At 38.8% G+C, this 20,619-nt stretch overlaps 2 protein-coding genes across 2 annotated transcripts in view; one reads left to right on the top strand and one right to left on the bottom strand.

Annotated features, from left to right (window-relative positions):
• Window positions 1-1,453: 1,453 nt before the first annotated feature.
• LOC117344282 lies at window positions 1,454-5,546 on the bottom strand. The gene is made up of 2 exons (XM_033906975.1): window positions 5,325-5,546; window positions 1,454-2,368 (listed from the first exon to the last, which is right to left on the bottom strand). Exons 1-2 carry the CDS (start codon window positions 5,403-5,405, stop codon window positions 1,646-1,648), a joined length of 804 nt encoding a protein of 267 aa, XP_033762866.1. The 5' UTR covers window positions 5,406-5,546; the 3' UTR covers window positions 1,454-1,645.
• Window positions 5,547-17,101: 11,555 nt separating this feature from the next.
• LOC117344280 overlaps window positions 17,102-20,619 on the top strand; it is a 95,475-nt gene continuing 91,957 nt past the window's right edge. The window contains exon 1 of the mRNA XM_033906973.1: window positions 17,102-17,336. Coding sequence (XP_033762864.1) covers window positions 17,243-17,336 — 94 coding nt within the window. The 5' untranslated portion in view covers window positions 17,102-17,242. The remainder of the gene's footprint in view (window positions 17,337-20,619) is intronic.

The following is a 20,619-nucleotide window of genomic DNA, read 5'->3' as shown; positions in this document are numbered from 1 at the left end:
CCCTTCAATTTGTACATTTTGTAATTGGTTATTGGGAACTCACAAATAATACATGATACAGTTTATTCGAATGAAAACAAAAAAGTGACATTTTCTCGTTTCTTTTCAGATTCATTTCTATATAAAAATAGCGATATTCACACTTCTGAAATATAATGTGTGTCATATTTTATATTGTTCGTAACATTTCTCCACTTGTGGTTTTTCTCTTGACTTTGTTACAGACGAGGGGAGATAACTCGTACGCATTTGTCGTTAATAATCGTGCAACACCAATATTGTGCGTCATGCATTCTATGAGTGGGAGACAACAACCTTTGAATACCAAATGTGTCTATGGATATAACGATACAGAATACAACAGGCTACTCGGGTGTATCTAGGGAGGAACAGGCTGGCCAGAGGTGCCCACTGTCCAGAGTCAACAGACGAAACAGGGAGGATACCTCCGGGTTATCAGAAATGTCTAAGTAGACGTCAGGCTAATCAAAGGTGTATGTTATCCAGGGAGATGACAGGCTAATTAGGGGGGTCTAGTGATACGACAGGCTAATCAGAAGTGTCTAGGGAGACGACAGGCTAATCAGAGATGTCTAGGGAGACGACAGGCTAATTAGGGGGGTATAGGGAGACGACAAGTAAATCAGAAGTATCAAGGGAGACGACAGGCTAATCAGAGGTGTCTAGGGAGACGATAGGCTTGTCAGAAGTGTCTAGGGAGACGATAGGCTTGTCAGAAGTGTCTAGGGAGACGATAGGCTAATCAGAAGTGTCTAGGGAGACGACAGGCTAATCAGAAGTGTCTAGGGACACGACAGGCTTGTCAGAAGTGTCTAGGGAGACGATAGGCTTGTCAGAAGTGTCTAGGGAGACGATATGCTTATCAGAGGTGTCTAGGGAGACAACGGGCTAATAAGATGTGTCTAGGGAGACGACAGGCTAATCAGAGGTGTCTAGGGAGACAACGGGCTAATAAGATGTGTCTAGGGAGACGACAGGCTAATCAAAAGTGTCTAAGGAGACGACAGACTAACTAGATGTGTCTAGGGAGACAGCAGGCTAATCAGAGGTATCTAGGGAGACGACAGACTTATCAGAAGTGTCTAGGGAGACGATAGGCTTGTCAGAAGTGTCTAGGGAGACGATAGGCTTGTCAGAAGTGTCTAGGGAGACGACAGACTTATCAGAAGTGCCTAGGGAGACGACAGACTAATCAAAAGTGTCTAGGGAGACGACAGGCTAATCAGAAGTGTCTAGGGAGACGACAGACTAATCAAAAGTGTCTAGGGAGACGACAGCCTAATCAGAGGTGTCTAGGGAGACGACAGGCTAATCAGAGGTGTCTAGGGAGACGACAGCCTAATCAGAGGTGTCTAGGGAGACGCCTGACTTTTCAGACGTGTATAGGAAGACGACTGAATTATCAGAGGTGTCTCGAGAAATTTAATTGATAACAAAGTTAATAATGTACAATACCACAAACATTTAATGACTTTAGTAATGAAAAGGGTGAAGGCAAGTGGTTTGTTTGATATTTTGAAAGGGATGAATCATTTCAGTAAAGTACTAGCTAAAAACCATACGGATGTGTCGTTTGACATATCAACCAAGAATTTTAAAACACAATTCTATTATAGTTTGGTAACTATTCCGAGGATTTAGAATCATCAGGCAGTGAGTCGACGCTGTCCGCAACACAGTCTTCAACACTGACCATCACAAACCCGTCCTCTGTGGCGCACGACACTTGGGACACGTCCTTTATCGGTGGATCACAAACTGATGGATCACAAACCGATGGATCACATGCCGATGGATCAACTATTGGTGGATTACATACAGGTTTCGTTTCGGTTGTATGTTTTGCTCTAGATTTCAGTTTGTTCAGAAATGCACGTTTGCCCCTCTCCATCATGCCTTCTTTGGTCAGGAGTATCTTCTCCTCTCGCTCTTTGGTCTCGTGAATCTTGGAAGATATGGAATCATGGCGCGTGCGCTGACGCCAACGGGCAACCATCACTTTCTGTTCTGTCCTTCGAGCAACTTCCTGGAGTCTTTTGTAATCTTTAGGCTCCCAAAGTTCTTTCTTTCGCTTGTGTTTGGGTGTGTACTGTTGCCCGGTTGCGGTTAAATCCTCGCTCTCTTTTTTAATGTGGCTATGACAAACCTCTTTTAGAAATGAATTTGGAAGACGTCCGTTAAACAGGAGAGTGACCAAATAGGACGTCCCATAGGACCAGTAGTTGGGACTATATCCAGGCTGTAGGCGAAGTTTAGCGGCGGATTTATTTCGTGAGGCAACAGGCGGAAGTCGGTCTCGAAATGCCTGCGCACAAGATGGAGCGAAGGGGAAAGATACTTTCTCGGTCTGGAACAATAAAAATGTCAAGTTTATTTTTTTTTTAATAATTAGTAGTGTGCTAATTTTTCATCACTATACGTATTTTTTAAAATTCTTTCAGCATAGCAAAATACATCGATTTAACATGAGAAATATATTTCAGTGGTTAATTAGATTACTTTCAAATTATTTATATATATTTTTTTAATTCCTGAAATCTTGGTCCGGATTTCCGCTCCGATTATTATTTACGTTCCTGCATTTCCTACTTTAAAAACGGCGACTTTTTCACTGACAAATATCTGTTTTAATGTCTCAAAAAAGATAACAAATCACGATTTAACAGTAAGTTAACTGTTTATGCATTCCTTCATTGTTTTATTTCGCATGCAAATTGATATATCGTATATAAAACGTCTGAAAATCGTCAGAATTCCAGACGGTCACTTTGCCTCATCTCCCGTCCTTTTGCACGAAAAGTAAAAACACTTTGTTGTTATTAAGGCGCAAATGGTTATGTAAGGCATTTTGGAGACTTCTGGTCGCTTATTGGAGAGTTATTTTTATCACGGGAACGAAAAATTGTGGTCGCTGGTCGCGTAAAGAGAGGGTCGCTTAATAGAGTTAAAATATATAGCGAAAACGCTCGGGAGGAATTGAAATGGTCGCTTAGAACAGAGGGTCGCTGAATAGAGATGGTCGTTTGGACAGATTCGACTGTATATGAAAACAAACGACTTGTTCATTAGTAAACAATACAGGTTCACGTCTGGCAGATCCACATCACCACAATTATTGAGAGTAATGGATGAATGGACGGAGGCTTTGGACAAAGGAGGAGAAATTGACCTCGTGTACCAGGATTACCAAAAAGCACTTGACACCGTCCCTCACAAGAGGTTAATAAACAAACACAGATCTTACGGAATAGGAGAGGAAATGCTGATGTGGATAGAAAATTTCTTATCGGGTAGGAAACAAGTAACAATCACTGGAGAATCTTCGGAATGGGGAGAGGTGACATCAGGAACCCTCAGGGGTCAGTAATTGGGCCGCTGCTGTTCGTTATATTTATTAATGATCTGCCGGACTTAGCCCAATCAAGCGTTTTCCTATTCGCCGATGAAACCAAAATCTTCAAAATCATCAACACGGACAGTGACAAAACAATACTACAACAAGATCTTCAACAATTAGAGGATTGGAGCAAGACATGGCTGCTAAAATTCCACCCACAAATAAGCACATGCACATCGGAAAAGACACTCATGGGGACCGAATTAGATACATACTAGGGAATCAAACACTGGAAATGGCCACTGAGGAAAAGGGATATAGGAGTCATAGTCGATAATGAGTTAAAATTTGATAAACACATAGCTGAAAAGTAAAGAAGGTAAACTCCATGTTCGCCATTATGAGAAGAACTTTTAAACATTTAGGATCAGAAACATGTATTCCGTTATACAAGTCACTAGTGAGAACGCACCTTGACTACTCTAGTTCAGTCTGGGCACCCTACAAAATCAAACATGTGGAACAAATCGAGTGTGTACAAAAAAGAGCAACGAAACAACTTCCCGGGATGGCTCACCCAACCTACACAGAACGACTAAAAATACCAAAACTACCTACGCTAAGCTTCCGTAGAATTCGGGGTGACATGATCGAACTGTACAAAATGACAACAAATAAATATGCTGTATATATGTCCAAAATTAACATTCTGTGACGAAAAATGTAAAAGGATTTCAACAAGAGAGAACATTAAAAAAACTTTTTAAGGAGAGGTCACATTCAGAATTAAGGAAATTTTTTTTTACAATCCGTGTTGTAAATTTGTGGAACAGTCTACCAGAAAAGTAATGTTCGCAGACAGTACAAACACGTTTAAGAAAAGATTGGATAAATATATGGAAGGACCAGAAATAATGTATGAAGACTTTTATGCCAAAGTGAATTATACCGGAAGTCACAGTAAAGTCTTAAAACGAGTCTGATGTAGAGGATCCCTAGGGAGCCTGAATCAGAAAACTACGCTAAGTAACGCTAAGTAAGTAAGAAATATATGCGCTCCAACTACTGCCAGCAGAAAAAATGATACCAAGTTTGCTTTAGTGTAGTTATAAGTGTATGTTCTTATTCCAATGTCGGTATTTTTTTTCTTTTTATTTCAACTTCCTGTTTTTGTTCATCTGGTTTTAAAATGAATGAAAAAGGTTAAACATCAGTTGTATGGAACCACCATAACACAAATACAACCTGGGTATTGTTTGGTTTGTTTTTGTTTAACGTCCTATTAACAGCCAGGGTCATTTAAGGACGTGCCAGGTTTTGGAGGTGGAGGAAAGCCGGAGTACCCGGAGAAAAACCACCGGCCTACGGTCAGTACCTGGCAACTGCCCCACGTAGGTTTCGAACTCGCAACCCAGAGGTGGAGGGCTAGAGTAAAAGTGTTGGGACACCTTAACCACTCGGCCACCGCGGCCCCTGGGTATTGTACAGGGCTACACGTCAGTTGTAGGGAATGAACATAACAGACTACATCGTCATTCTATTTAAGTGTAGAAGAACAGGGGAAACACGCCCCTGTCGAGAATCGAACCGGGGGCACTCGCAAGGGAACCAAAGAATCATGCATGCTCCGTCACCTGGGTAACAAAGATGGTGTCTAACACTATGTACAAGCCACGCCCACATTTTCCGTCAGCTGAGTTACAGAGATGGTGTCTAACACTACGTAGCTGAGTGACAGATGGTGTCTAACACTACGTAAAAGCCACACCCACCTATATCCGTCATCTGAGTGACAGAGGTGATATTTTAAACTACGTAAAAGCAACACTGACCAATTCCGTTAGTTGAGTGACAGATGGTATCTAACACTATGTACAAGCCACACCGACCTGTTCCTTTTACTAAAGTATGAAGAATATATGTATATGTATCTATAACATATATCAGTCAGTCGACAAAATCTTACTGTTCTTTTCCGTGTGGAGACGTTTGGATGTAGAGAGGTCGGTCCAGGGATATTAAGCGAGGGCAGGATGACTTCCGTCATGGTTTTCCGGCTCTACCGGATGGCTTCCCACGAGCAGTACTTCCCACGAGGCATTAAAATCAATCATGATTAGCATCAGTAGGTTTCCCGGCCATGTTGAAGTTTCTAAGTACCAAACCACGTGATTTCACTGTCCATTGTGACGTCATTGCCTGGAAGATATTATGACGTCATTGTATTTTGTTGAGAACTCCGTGGAGTACGCTAGGCTAAATAACGTCAAAGGCTAAAACTAACAGTTTTAAAAGCTTCTAATCTTTAGATGGAAGTAAAAGTATAAAATTAATATGCATAAATGGGGAGAATATAGATCAACGTATTAGCTCAGGCTAGCGGGTATAGGATGTCCGCTTGAAGAGCGAAAGGTGGCTTGCTTTTCTCTACTCTTTCCTGATACAGATTTGGTACGTTGACCACTCCAATGGTAAGCTGATGGAGACTGAGAGGCTTCCTTGTAGCTAAAAAAAACCCTGGGTTGTCACGGATTGCCTTCAAGGGCGAAAAACTTAGTGAATGTGGGAGTAGGGTATAAGTGGAGAGTGTAGGTCATTTCCCTAGCCCAGTGGTAGGATGTTCGTTCGGAGAGAAAGAGGTCGCTTGTTCGAGGCCCGTCGTAGGAAGAGCACAACGAACTGACATTCGGAACATATCTTTGTTATATGTGGCTTCGCAAAGTAAAATGACGTTAACATTCAGTCTGAGGAATTATACGCGCATTATTCTTTATGAGTGTGGATGAGGAATAACGAAAGTCTCCATCCTGTTGTTGTGAGCGACAATCATTGTTCTGACACTAAGAAATAACGACAGTTTCCATCCTGTTGTAATGAGCGACAATCATTGTTCTGACACTAAGAAATAACGACAGTTTCCATCCTGTTGTTGTGAGCGACGATCATTGTTCTGACACTAAGAAATAACGACAGTTTTCATCCTGTTGTAATGAGCGACAATCATTGTTCTGACACTAAGAAATAACGACAGTTTCCATCTTGTTGTTGTGAGCGACAATCATTGTTCTGACACTAAGAAATAATGACAGTTTCCATCTTGTTGTTGTGAGTGACAATCATTGTTCTGACACTAAGAAATAATGACAGTTTCCATCTTGTTGTTGTGAGTGACAATCATTGTTCTGATACTTAGAAAGAACGACAGTTTTCATCCTGTTGTAATGAGTGACAATCATTGTTCCGATACTAAGAAATAACGACAGTTTCCATCTTGTTGTTGTGAGCGACAATTATTGTTCTGACACTAAGAAATAACGACAGTTTCCATCCTGTTGTTGTGAGCGACGATCATTGTTCTGACACTAAGAAATAACGACAGTTTCCATCCTGTTGTAATGAGCGACAATCATTGTTCTGACACTAAGAAATAACGACAGTTTCCATCCTGTTGTAATGAGCGACAATCATTGTTCTGACACTAAGAAATAACGACAGTTTCCATCTTGTTGTAATGAGCGACAATCATTGTTCTGACACTAAGAAATAACGACAGTTTTCATCTTGTTGTAATGAGCGACAATAATAGTTCTGACACTAAGAAATAACGACAGTTTCCATCCTGTTGTTGTGAGCGACGATCATTGTTCTGACACTAAGAAATAACGACAGTTTCCATCCTGTTGTAATGAGCGACAATCATTGTTCTGACACTAAGAAATAACGACAGTTTCCATCTTGTTGTAATGAGCGACGATCATTGTTCTGACACTAAGAAATAACGACAGTTTCCATCCTGTTGTAATGAGCGACAATCATTGTTCTGACACTAAGAAATAACGACAGTTTCCATCCTGTTGTAATGAGCGACAATCATTGTTCTGACACTAAGAAATAACAACAGTTTCCATCCTGTTGTAATGAGCGACAATCATTGTTCTGACACTAAGAAATAACGACAGTTTCCATCTTGTTGTAATGAGCGACAATCATTGTTCTGACACTAAGAAATAACGACAGTTTTCATCCTGTTGTAATGAGCGACAATCATTGTTCTGACACTAAGAAATAACGACAGTTTCCATCCTGTTGTAATGAGCGACAATCATTGTTCTGACACTAAGAAATAACGACAGTTTTCCATCCTGTTGTATGAGCGACAATCATTGTTCTGACACTAAGAAATAACGACAGTTTCCATCTGTTGTAATGAGCGACAATCATTGTTCTGACACTAAGAAATAACGACAGTTTCCATCCTTGTTGTAATGAGCGACAATCATTGTTCTGACACTAAGAAATAACGACAGTTTCCATCTTGTTGTAATGAGCGACAATCATTGTTCTGACACTAAGAAATAACGACAGTTTCCATCCTGTTGTAATGAGCGACAATCATTGTTCTGACACTAAGAAATAACGACAGTTTCCATCCTGTTGTTGTGAACGACAATAATAGTTCTGACACTAAGAAATAACGACAGTTTCCATCCTGTTGTAATGAGCGACAATCATTGTTCTGACACTAAGAAATAACGACAGTTTCCATCCTGTTGTTGTGAACGACAATCATAGTTCTGACACTAAGAAATAACGACAGTTTCCATCCTGTTGTAATGAGCGACAATCATTGTTCTGACACTAAGAAATAACGACAGTTTCCATCCTGTTGTAATGAGCGACAATCATTGTTCTGACACTAAGAAATAACGACAGTTTCCATCCTGTTGTAATGAGCGACAATCATTGTTCTGACACTAAGAAATAACGACAGTTTCCATCCTGTTGTAATGAGCGACAATCATTGTTCTGACACTAAGAAATAACGACAGTTTCCATCCTGTTGTAATGAGGGACAATCATTGTTCTGACACTAAGAAATAACGAAAGTCTCCATCCTGTTGTAATGAGCGACAATCATTGTTCTGACACTAAGAAATAACGACAGTTTCCATCTTGTTGTTGTGAGTGACAATCATTGTTCTGACACTAAGAAATAACGACAGTTTCCATCCTGTTGTTGTGAGCGACAATCATTGTTCTGACACTAAGAAATAACGACAGTCTCCATCCTGTTGTTGTGAGCGACAATCATTGTTCTGACACTAAGAAATAACGACAGTTTCCATCCTGTTGTTGTGAGTGACAATCATTGTTCTGATACTTAGAAATAACGACAGTTTCCATCCTGTTGTAATGAGCGACAATCATTGTTCTGACACTAAGAAATAACGACAGTTTTCATCCTGTTGTAATGAGCGACAATCATTGTTCTGACACTAAGAAATAACGACAGTTTCCATCCTATTGTAATGAGCGACAATCATTGTTCTGACACTAAGAAATAACGACAGTTTCCATCCTGTTGTAATGAGCGACAATCATTGTTCTGACACTAAGAAATAACGACAGTCTCCATCCTGTTGTTGTGAGCGACAATCATTGTTCTGACACTAAGAAATAACGACAGTTTTCATCCTGTTGTAATGAGCGACAATCATTGTTCTGACACTAAGAAATAACGACAGTTTCCATCCTGTTGTTGTGAGCGACAATTATTGTTCTGACACTAAGAAATAACGACAGTTTCCATCCTGTTGTTGTGAGCGACAATCATTGTTCTGACACTTAGAAATAACGACAGCTTCCATCTTGTTGTTGTGAGCGACAATCATTGTTCTGACACTAAGAAATAACGACAGTTTCCATCTTGTTGTAATGAGCGACAATCATTGTTCTGATACTAAGAAATAACGACAGTTTCCATCATGTTGTTGTGAGCGACAATCATTGTTCTGACACTAAGAAATAACGACAGTTTCCATCCTGTTGTTGTGAGTGACAATCATTGTTCTGATACTAAGAAATAACGACAGTTTTCATCCTGTTGTAATGAGCGACAATCATTGTTCTGACACTTAGAAATAACGACAGTTTCCATCCTATTGTAATGAGCGACAATCATTGTTCTGACACTAAGAAATAACGACAGTTTCCATCCTGTTGTTGTGAGCGACAATCATTGTTCTGACACTAAGAAATAACGACAGTTTTCATCTTGTTGTTGTGAGTGACAATCATTGTTCTGACACTAAGAAATAACGACAGTTTCCATCCTGTTGTAATGAGCGATAATCATTGTTCTGACACTAAGAAATAACGACAGTTTCCATCCTGTTGTAATGAGCGACAATCATTGTTCTGATACTAAGAAATAACGACAGTTTCCATCCTGTTGTAATGAGTGACAATCATTGTTCTGACACTAAGAAATAACGACAGTTTCCATCCTGTTGTTGTGAGCGACAATCATTGTTCTGACACTAAGAAATAACGACAGTTTCCATCTTGTTGTTGTGAGCGACAATTATTGTTCTGACACTAAGAAATAACGACAGTTTCCATCCTGTTGTAATGAGCGACAATCATTGTTCTGACACTAAGAAATAACGACGGTTTCCATCTTGTTGTTGTGAGCGACAATTATTGTTCTGATACTAAGAAATAACGACAGTTTCCATCCTGTTGTTGTGAGCGACAATCATTGTTCTGATACTTACAAACAACGACAGTTTCCATCTTGTTGTTGTGAGCGACAATTATTGTTTTGATACTAAGAAATAACGACAGTTTCCATCCTGTTGTTGTGAGCGACAATCATTGTTCTGACACTAAGAAATAACGACAGTTTCCATCCTGTTGTTGTGAACGACAATCATTGTTCTGACACTAAGAAATAATGACAATTTCCGTCCTGTGTCGTTCGGTCGCTGAGCTATGTCGACCCGTGACGTGAGAATTACATTTTTCTTTTGTTAGTGAGACAAAATATGTCGGGTCGTTAGTGAAAGTAATCCCCCCTCTGAGAGGTAATAGACCCCCCCCCCCCCCCCCCCCCCCCGAACCTCTTATCCCCTACCCCAACCCCTAACGCATGCTACCCGCGCTACACCGCCAACACATGGGATAGTTATAAGCTTTAGGTTGGTGACCCCCTCCTCCCTTCCCATTTTTTTTTTTTTGTAATTGTCCTTTCCCTTGGAGAAGTAATTGCACCCTCACTGGAAAGGTAATTGCCCCCGGGTGAGAAGTAGCCGGTCCGTCTAGATACATAGTGACGCTATCCCTGGAGTGAAGTTGCCCGCGGCTTTTGCAACGCTTTTTATTGCTATTCTCGCCATTCGAGTCATTAACGAAACGGCCATTTTTATTCCCAGTTAGTGATGTACACACCGCTTGATCAAAATCGATCCCACTTTACACCGAATTGGTAAAAATAAACGGAGAGTCCCATTAAAATGTTACAGGAATTTGATAATGCATCAGAGATATTGTGTTAGTATGTGAAATGAATACCGTGTTATGAGTGTGTTCAACACCACTTCCGGTATCTGAACTACACACCAACATCATTTCATCGTCCTGTCTGCCTCTGCTTGGGTTTGACAGTGTCTTAATTATATTTTTTGTCTTGATTACTATTCACGGAAACATTATCAAACTGAATTTGTGATCGGACCAGAATTGGAATCGTAACGTGCTTTAAGTATAAATTAAAAAAAAAAGTTTGACACAGGAGGATGTAGAGGACAGTAGCTTGGAGAATTAAGTTCAGAAATTTTATGAATAAGAAGACGGATAGTGCCCCCCCCCCCCCCCCCCCCCCCCCCCCTACAATTAACTAAGGTTGTATTCGAGACTCATGTTCTACATTTATCCGGTAATTTGTTAGAAAATATAAATAAGACGCATTCCAAACCTTCAAGCTATCTTGTCGTAGATCTGGGTGTCGTTACACATTGCTGCACATGAAGAATTAAGACTATCACAAATGCATTAGATAATTGTTTTGAAGAACGCTGGAACAAAAATCGAACGTTTAAAAACAACCAGAATTTTAACAATCATGTAGATAGCGACGCCATCGCATACAGTTGTGTTGTAAACATTACACCCACCTACTTACACCAGTGCAAGAGCGAGAAAAGAATATGCCTGCTGTAACACACTGCGTGTTGTAAGAGGCGACTAATTTTGTGCTCCCATTCAGGGTCGGGGTTGATTTCTCTTTTGTTTTATATTCAGTGGACATTGGAAAGTCCTAGCATAAAGCTCGCTGTATCCAACTGCATGTTGATCTTAGAATAACAGTGGATCTCCTCAGCCCTCCTGAAGAATCGGAAATTTTCTTCTGAGTCTTCTTTGTAGGAGACGTTGCAGAGGCCAAAGTCGATCTTAAATCTCTCTTTTCTTCCTTACTAGGCCTAGTCTGTCTTTACTTTTGTACTCTAGGTGTCTCATTGATACCCGTCCTCATATAATCCTTGCTGTTGCGAGGACGTTGAACCCCTGAAAAACAAACCGCCAACTTATAATGAATACACATTAGGTTAGAAATGGTGTGGGCGTTCTACAAGACATACTTTATTTTGATTAACTTAAATTAAAACGGACAACTAGATAAAGATGGTCCACCACAGAAAAATCTGAAAAGCTGGTTACGAGCTGTATTAAGGGAATACGAGTGGTCTAACATATAGCTTTTATCTACCGGAACCGGAAACGGGGAAGGGTCGGAGAGATTCTCCAAAACGTAAAAAGAGGAACAGTACGAGATTGATTTCGTCATCCAATCTTCCGTAAAGTCATCGTCTTAATCTTAATTTCCCCGTAAGGGTCGATGGTATTATGAGGAAATAACTCACGTTCACAATTTACTGCCAGACTTCACGACTTGTTTCAATACCTCCTCGTATCCATATCTTGTGAAGAGGTTAGCTGGGTGCTTCTGACTGTCATTTTTCTGTTGACTGGATGATATATTTGATTATTTTGATAAAATATCACAGGAAATGAAACAGCATTTTCAGGCTGTGATAAATATAGTCATATACTTCTGTATGTGTGGAATACAAGTGATCAAATCCGTTAAGTAGTTAAATGTCACGTGACAAACTGTTGTTCAGGACATACGCAAAGATACTGTTGTTTGTTAAATTCCACAGTACATTCATGGAAAACAAGTCGCCATTGACAACTATACGATTACCTTTCCATATCCGATAAGACATCAGTTGTGACACGGTACGAAAACCTGACATCACGTGAGGCAAGTGAGATGTCTTCGCGCCTTTCCGGCAAGTTGGAATCCGAGCTCGGTTGCCTGGTATATATCCATTGATTGCTCGTCGTACTACTCTCCACAAGGCAAAATTCGAAAGTTCCAATAAATCCTGTCGTAAAAGCTCTATACCTTTTGATACTTAACATTATTTTGTGACTAGAGAACCCCATATTCTACTAATGCTCTGCTTAATGACGTAAGTAGATGGCCGACGTTCTCGGTCACTCCCAGCCTCACAAAATTGGGACTAGGTACAAGCACTTTAGATATTGATTTTGAAATAAAACGTTTCCAAATTTATTTCAATTTGCCTCACCATTGCAAAAATGTACGTATCCGGCCTTCGATCTCTCGACATTCTAACAGTGGTATACAATTGGGAATGACGAAGCTAAAGACAAACAAACAATTGGTTGATTGAATTGACCATTCAGTGATCGCACATCTGCATCTCGACTGATCACCATATCAACTCCGAACAATATTTGTATCAAAAAGTGTCGTTTACTGGAGAAGTTCCAACGCCTGGCACTTGTTTGTCATTTTGATCTGATCGTACTGAAACTCATGGACGTTTTCATTTCGAGTAGACAATATTCTCATTGGGCTAGTTCCGTTTATGCATGATGTAATAAACCACGTACATTGCAAAGGTACTTGGATACAAATACTACACTTAAAAGCCCTGAATATTACGTTTATGTACCATGTCTTTAGTTTATTTTCTTTAACGTCCTATTAAAAGACAGGGTCATTTAAGGACGTGCCAGGTTTTGTGGGTGAAGGAAAGTCGAAGTACCCGGAGAAAAACCACCGGCCTACGGTCAGTACCAGGCAACTGCCCCACGTGGGTTTCGAACTCGCAGCCCAGAGGTGGAGGGCTAGTGATAAAGTGACACCACGGCTCTTATGTACCATGTAGCACTTTGTGAAAATCGGTATGATTGTAATGTATATACCATTACTTTGATAATCATTGACACTTAGATATGTCTTGTGCAAGACATCTGGACTTTGTACAAATTCTCAACTCAATGCCGTTTATAATTATTATAATATATATAGACAATAGGTTGGGAATTTGTGTGACAAACACGGAAGAACGACGTCAACAATACCGCGTTTCTAGCTCAACTGAACATAAGATAGATTTATTCTGATACCATTGAAAAAGTATGCAGATAATAGTATATATATATACAATGTTGGTACATGTCAAGTACATGTAATATTTATGGTGGCTGATTTCGGCCATGTTGCATTTACGAGATACTTTTGTCGCGTTGGCAGGGTACTTATGCCGCTCTTCGTCTGGTGCACGCGAAGAGCAACAATGCGCCATGCGACAAAAGTATCCCGCCAATACGACATGCAGGGCGACAGAATTTTGATGTCGTACTGTCGCGTAAATTTGTCGCAAGACTTTTTCATGTTGTCGCATGGCATTTTCATTTTGTCGCATGGCGCACTGTCGCCCTTCTCTTGGTGGGGCGGCAGTGCAACTGGGCAACATGTCCGAAATCAGCTACCATAAATATGTGACGTTCTCGAAATGAAAATTGGGGTTTACCCGTACATAGATCGAGTATCAAAGAAGCAAAGAAGCCACTGGCCTACCTCAGTTTTAGGTCTGATAAACATAAATAATAATTAAAAAAAAACCCAAAAAAAAACAAGCTTCTATTTATATCGCTGGTGAATAACTCCTCCAGAAAAAATGCTTCCTTGAATGGCGGTGATTAGTTTTAAGCTGATTTCAGCGTGATTACGGCGAATTTGATTCGATGTTTTTTTTTTCTAGCGAATATATGTGTCACTTCCTCAATGTCAATGTCCAAGTCATGATTAATGTACGTCAGAGCCTAACCGGCTAGGCGATCTCCTGAAATCTTTGGACATAAATAGGTTTTATACAGGAAATTGACCTCTCGGTATCAGACTTGCTAAAGGGTAGGATAAATTCTATGCATAGCAGTATTCTGATTTTGTGAAATACGTTAACATCAACATGCTGAGGACTGACGTTGACTGTTGGCCATTTCTCTAAAATAGTTTCCATTCTTTTATTTTCCCTCGCAATGAAGACGGATTTGGTATGCCAACAACTAGCCCGAGTTTCTTCTGGTCCTGACACCATGTCTGGTAGGGTCGGTCGCGGGGTCAGAGAAATCTCGGGATAGTTAACAACGAATATGTTACACTTTGAATGTCAGCCACTTTGGTGATGACTTGGGGGAGGATAGGTACACTTTGAACTCCTTAATTAAAGACTTGTCAAACCGGGATTTAGTTCCTTCGAGAGATGATCACAAACTAGAATTGCAACGTTCCACTGAAAGCAGAATGACATCCAAACACTCACAAAGAACCTCGTATCTATCATCGAAGGTTATCATCGCATGAATGACGCTCAACCCAAGCCCAACTAGTTTTTACTTCTTCGTGTCGGGTGTCATGTGATATGATACCCTCTCCAAAAACCTCTATCGCTTTGAGCACAAGTGAAAGAAAATGGATGTTGAATTGATGGTGTCAATCATATTCCGTATAGCAGGTCCGCTCTATACGAAGATTCGTGACACACAGGATGCAACATCGCATCTTTGTCTCCGGGATTTTGTCAGCAACGTTTTCATCTAAACTATCAAGAATAAAATTAACGCTATTTTCCCCTGTGACCATGGGCATTTATATATTTAAGTCTGGCCTGTGATCCGCTCAAAATTGTCAGCATGTGCTGTGACCCGCCCAAGATAGACAATCGCAGAAAGCCATTCTCGGACGATGATTGAACAACCAACATTCGCAGGGAAGGGGTCTGTTACTTCATCCGTTAAAAGTAAATTAATGATATTAGCTATTTTTTAAATATTTTTCTTTTCATACATGTATGCTCTGAAAGCAAGCGAAAGCGCTTGTGATTTTATGTTTTGTATTTTTATTTAATTATATATACATTTGCATAGAAAAAGGGGTGGGGCCTGGACCTTCTCTATCCGCCCATGCTGAAGGGAAGAAGAAGAAGAAGAAGAAGAAGAAGAAGAAGAAGAAGAAGAAGAAGAAGAAGAAGAAGAAGAAGATTAAAACAAATCTGACAGTCTGATATGATATAAAAATACGTCCAATTGTTCAAACCACATTCTGTTTCGCGGGATTTAATTATATTATTTCTGCAGATAGAAGAAATTAGTCTTTGTAAAAATGGTGAACCATTTTTTTTACATACATTAAACATATTTTATTTACACATATTTGCAAATAGGATTTGGCACAAGTTATTACAACTTATGAAGCCATTTCCTTACAATAGTTACATAGACAACAGATGATATTACAGACTGATCAACTGCAGTACGAAAGAGATATAGGCCTACATAACATTAGGCACTCACACGAAATAATATAACAAAGTCAATAAAATTTTCAAACATGTTAAATATTGTTAAAATCTTGTTAAAATCTTCCGCTGGATTTTATAAAATTTTGTACTTTGTTAAATACAACACAATTTAAATCCAAAGACATATTTTCATTTCCAAAAAGTAATAATCTTAAAGATATATTTATATCTTAATCACTTAAATGATTTAAAAGCACAACTCGAGCATTTGTGTAAGATTGACATTCAAAGAAGAAGTGATAGGCATTCTCACAATAATAGCCACGATTTACACAATTTGAGTTTTGGACCAGATTTGAACGGTAAAGATCATGATTAAGGGAACTGCATTCATGTCTTAATTTAGTGTGAATAATATTAAGTTTTCTATCACCAATTAAGTAATAAGGGGGTACTGAGCATGGTAAGTTAGGGGCTAAAGCTGACTTGAAAGCAGAAAAAGGCATGGATCTAATATCAGAATGTATAGAGTTCCACATCGTCAAAGAGGAAGGTAGAAAAGATTGGTTTGTAATAGACAGTCTGAAATTTGGGATTCTATATTTTTCATTATTTCTTAGACCCTGTCTGTTTTCACCGACTGTAGAGGGAAGTAAATTTGTAATGTAGTTTGGAGTTTGATGTCTATCCATTTTGTAAACTAATTGTAATTTCCGTCTTTTGAACCATTCGGACAGCACATTCGATATATCATATGGGATAATAATCAACTTCACTGGAAAAAATATATATTTACTCATACACACTAAATGTGTAGACTTGGCGAAGGCGAATCAATATAAGGCTTAGATTTTTAACACGAGTAAAAATGTATGTAGATTCCCTGGTAGATACATGTACATGTATATGACACTGAAACACGGATTTGTATAATGCCGATGTGTAAAAGCGGCCGAATTACATAAATTATAAAAAAAGATAATTACTGGGATTGGCCCGATGTTCGTTGTAAAAACCATCTTTCAAAGAAAATTCCGATTGTGCCATACAGCATGAAACTGGACGTGTGACGTACTTCCTCTCGGCCCCCGCACCCTTGTGAGCTGAGAGATAAAGACATAGGGATACATATAACAGAAGACTGGTCGATAACAGTCTATAACTTGATTTCATTAGCAACGGCGTGTGCTCCCCCATACCCTCGGCAATGTTGGCGAGAACTATCGTCAGTGTGACGTCACAGTCATCTAATGAATATTCAATACAAAGCCGCCATCTTGCTTGAGCCTAACAAACAAATCTGTACGCTAGCATGTTGCCTATTTAGATCTCTCTCCTTACTGGATCTGTAACTCTCTACTACCTACTAACCATTAATTTTTAGCATGGGGATGTGGTGAAGGTTTTAAGACACGCATCTAACATGCTTTTAGGCGTGATTTTGCTGGTTTGCGGTGCTGGTCAGGGATTAAGTCATGGGGCACCGCTTCACAGTCAGTTTCCACTGGGTACCGTCGGTAAGTATGTTTCAACATCTGCAGCAGTATCATGGTTCATCTATGACCATTTGGTGTTGTGTCTGTGTCCAGTTTGACTGTTTTATATGTACCCCGGTCATATATAAACCTGTCATTATGATATTCGGTAGATTTTGAACCACAAGGCCGATATTTATATTGTCAGTTGAAACGAACAAGAAGCCATTGTTGTGAAGATGGTGAGGCTGACCCAGGTTGACATTTGACCCTGTTCATAATTGCACGCGCCTGAATCTCGAGCTAATTAACAACATCAATTAACTGTCTGTAATAAATCAAATATAGTCCATATTAAATTCTGTAAACGTAATACTGCACACTATTGCCTGCATATATAACAATATTACAAGTAAATATGATAACATATATATTAATACCTACATGTATAAACTATAATACTATAATGTTTACACACTAATTATGTTTATATATATATATATACACCTGCTTAATTGCATATTTGAGTTAGCTAATATGGGCTGGTCATTTCATTGCATATCATTTTCTATAGCATGAGATTTGGGAACGTTCATTTCATATAGTCATTATTGACATGTATTAACCATAAATTACTAAACAAAAAACCATTACACAGAGCGACTCGCCTTTTGTTTCAGTTACTAAATTAACCATAATACAATAATAAAACTATGAAATATTTTACATCATTTGTTTTGTTTATTTGTTTTGTTTTCAATAAGAATGAAAATAATATAAGTAGACTTTAATCTATATGACTAAATAATATATATATTTATGGTTTTAATTTCTACAAGGCCATGAATGTATTAAAAAGGATTAAAAATATTATTAAGTGTATATATAGGAATTTTAACATCAAACAATCGTGAACTGCAAAGTTTTTTATGATAATAAAAAATTCTACAAATGTGTGTCCAGGGCTATGGGAAGACATTTCCAGTCAAATCTAGCATACTTCAAAAAATGAAAAAAAAAGAGAAAAGTTTGGAAAAATATAGTGCGATTTCTATCACCTATTTGTAAAGGCTGACAGTTCATGTGAGAACGCCTGTCTTATCCGACAGTTCATGTGAGAACGCCTGTCTTATCCGACAGTTCATGTGAGAACGACTGTTTAACCTGCACGCCTGTCTAATCCGACAGTTCATTTGGGAACGCCTGTCTCCTCCGACAGTTCATGTGAGAAAGGCTGTCTTATCCGACAGTTCATATCAGATCACCTGTCTAATCCGACAGTTCATGTGAGAACGCCTGTCTAATCCGACAGTTCACGTGAGGATGCCTGTCTAATCTGACAGTTCGTGTGAGAACACCTGTCTAATCTGACAGTTCATGTGAGAACGCCTGTCTAATCCGACAGTTCACGTGAGGATGCCTGTCTAATCTGACAGTTCCTGTGAGAACACCTGTCTAATCTGACAGTTCATGTGAGAACACCTGTCTAATCTGACAGTTCATGTGAGAACACCTGTCTAATCGGACAGTTCACGTGAGGATGACTGTCTAATCCGACAGTTTATGTGAGGATGCCTGTCTTATCAGACAATTCCTGTGAGTATGCGTGTCAATATTGAAGGTTTATGAGTATAAATACCTGTCTATTTTGAAGGTTTATGAGTAAATACCTGTCTATTTTGAAGGTTTATGAGTAAGTACCTGTCTATTTTGAAGGTTTATGAGTAAATACCTGTCAATTTTGAAGGGTTATGAGTAAATACCTGTCAATTTTGAAGGTTTATGAGTAAATACCTGTCTATTTTGAAGGTTTATGAGTAAATACCTGTCAATTTTGAAGGGTTATGAGTAAATACCTGTCAATTTTGAAGGGTTATGAGTAAATACCTGTCAATTTTGAAGGTTTATGAGTAAATACCTATCTTATGTTTTATTTCTGACAGCTAGTTCATGTAAAAACAGCTGCAGGTTTCTGTTTACTTCTAACAGTTCATGTGAGATGGCACCTTTTTCAGCTCACTTTGGACCAATTCACAATTGCAAGGTGAGATTATGCCATACCGTTGGTCAACAATTACATACCTTGGTTAACATGTGATAACTGGTGGAGTAATTATCAACCAAGTTTGATGAAACTTTGTATATATGCATTCAGATATCGACGTAATCTTTCTAGAGTTCAAAATGGAAATTATTCGACAGTCACTTTTAGAGTTATTCACTGATGCCCTTTGTAATAATATTATTATTGCACACTTTAATTTGAACATGATAACTGGAGTAAATGTCTTCCAAGTTTGATGAAACTTTGTATGAAGCCATATATATTTACCTGATCTCAAACAAGTTCAAAAATGGGAATTATTCGACAGTAACTTACAGAGTTATTGCCCTTTTTAATTATATTACTAACATTTTTTTAGCATTACCTGGCCCGAAGGGTAAAACATTTAAAAACCCTATATACACTAGCCCTGAACAAGTAAACAGATTTTGATGAAATTTGGTCTGTAGAATTATTTGGAAATATTGTACTACATGTTGCATTAATGAAGGATGTGACACCCTTGGGGCAGGAGAAAAGAGGGTCCAATATGGGAAATATAGCAAAAAAAAAAACAAAAAAAATACATCAGAATTCTTGTTCTTTTTCAAGAATGACAGGATTTAGTCCACCTGTGGTTTGAACCATTGTTGAGAAAGGCAGTTCAAAAGTAGGAAAATATTTCATATATAGAGAGCATTTTAACATATAATTGCTGAAATATCCAGGTAAGCAATGCAGGCCCCCTGGGCTGGCCTCTTGTATTTAATTCTGACAGTCCATCTGGGAACACTTTCTATTCTGACAGTTCATGTGAGAACACCTCTGTCAGTTTATGTTTAAATGATTTAAAAAATTTGATAGTTCACTCATTATATTAAAAGAATTTATCCTATTATAAAGTGCTCAGGCTCCTTGAATGGCAGGACAGTGGCATTAATATTATCATTTATTAGCAGATTATCATACAACTTGCCCTGGACTATAATAATAAGCTTTGTACCAGGCATGAGCTAATTGTCATAGTAAACGTAATGTCGTCAATTGACCCATTTTTCTGACTCAATTCATGGCCTGATGAACCCAATAAAGGTCATATGCATGTTTTACACTTGTCATCAGATCTCTGAAGGTCACAGCTGGGCAACAATAAAATAAAAAGGAAGAAGTGAAGACGTATATTTACACAATTTTCCAATCAACTTGTCAAGTGTTTATAAGTACGTTTGTTCATGAATTATATAATTACTTCAACATTAAAAGGATATTGATCCAGCTACA

Source organism: Pecten maximus, chromosome 15 (assembly GCF_902652985.1).
Source record: "Pecten maximus chromosome 15, xPecMax1.1, whole genome shotgun sequence".
Taxonomy (NCBI): domain Eukaryota; kingdom Metazoa; phylum Mollusca; class Bivalvia; order Pectinida; family Pectinidae; genus Pecten; species Pecten maximus.
The sequence above is the reverse complement of the archived record's forward strand: the minus strand, read 5'-3'. Positions and strand labels throughout refer to the sequence as shown.

What these genes read in the sequence shown, in the direction of transcription:
- LOC117344282 (XM_033906975.1), bottom strand. Translation starts at nt 5,405, where the DNA reads ATGACGGAAGTCATCCTGCCCTCGCTTAATATCCCTGGACCGACCTCT. An exon ending in TCTCCACACGGAAAAGAACA is followed by an intron (nt 2,369 to 5,324) that starts GTAAGATTTTGT and finishes TTATTGTTCCAG; the next exon opens with ACCGAGAAAGTATCTTTCCC.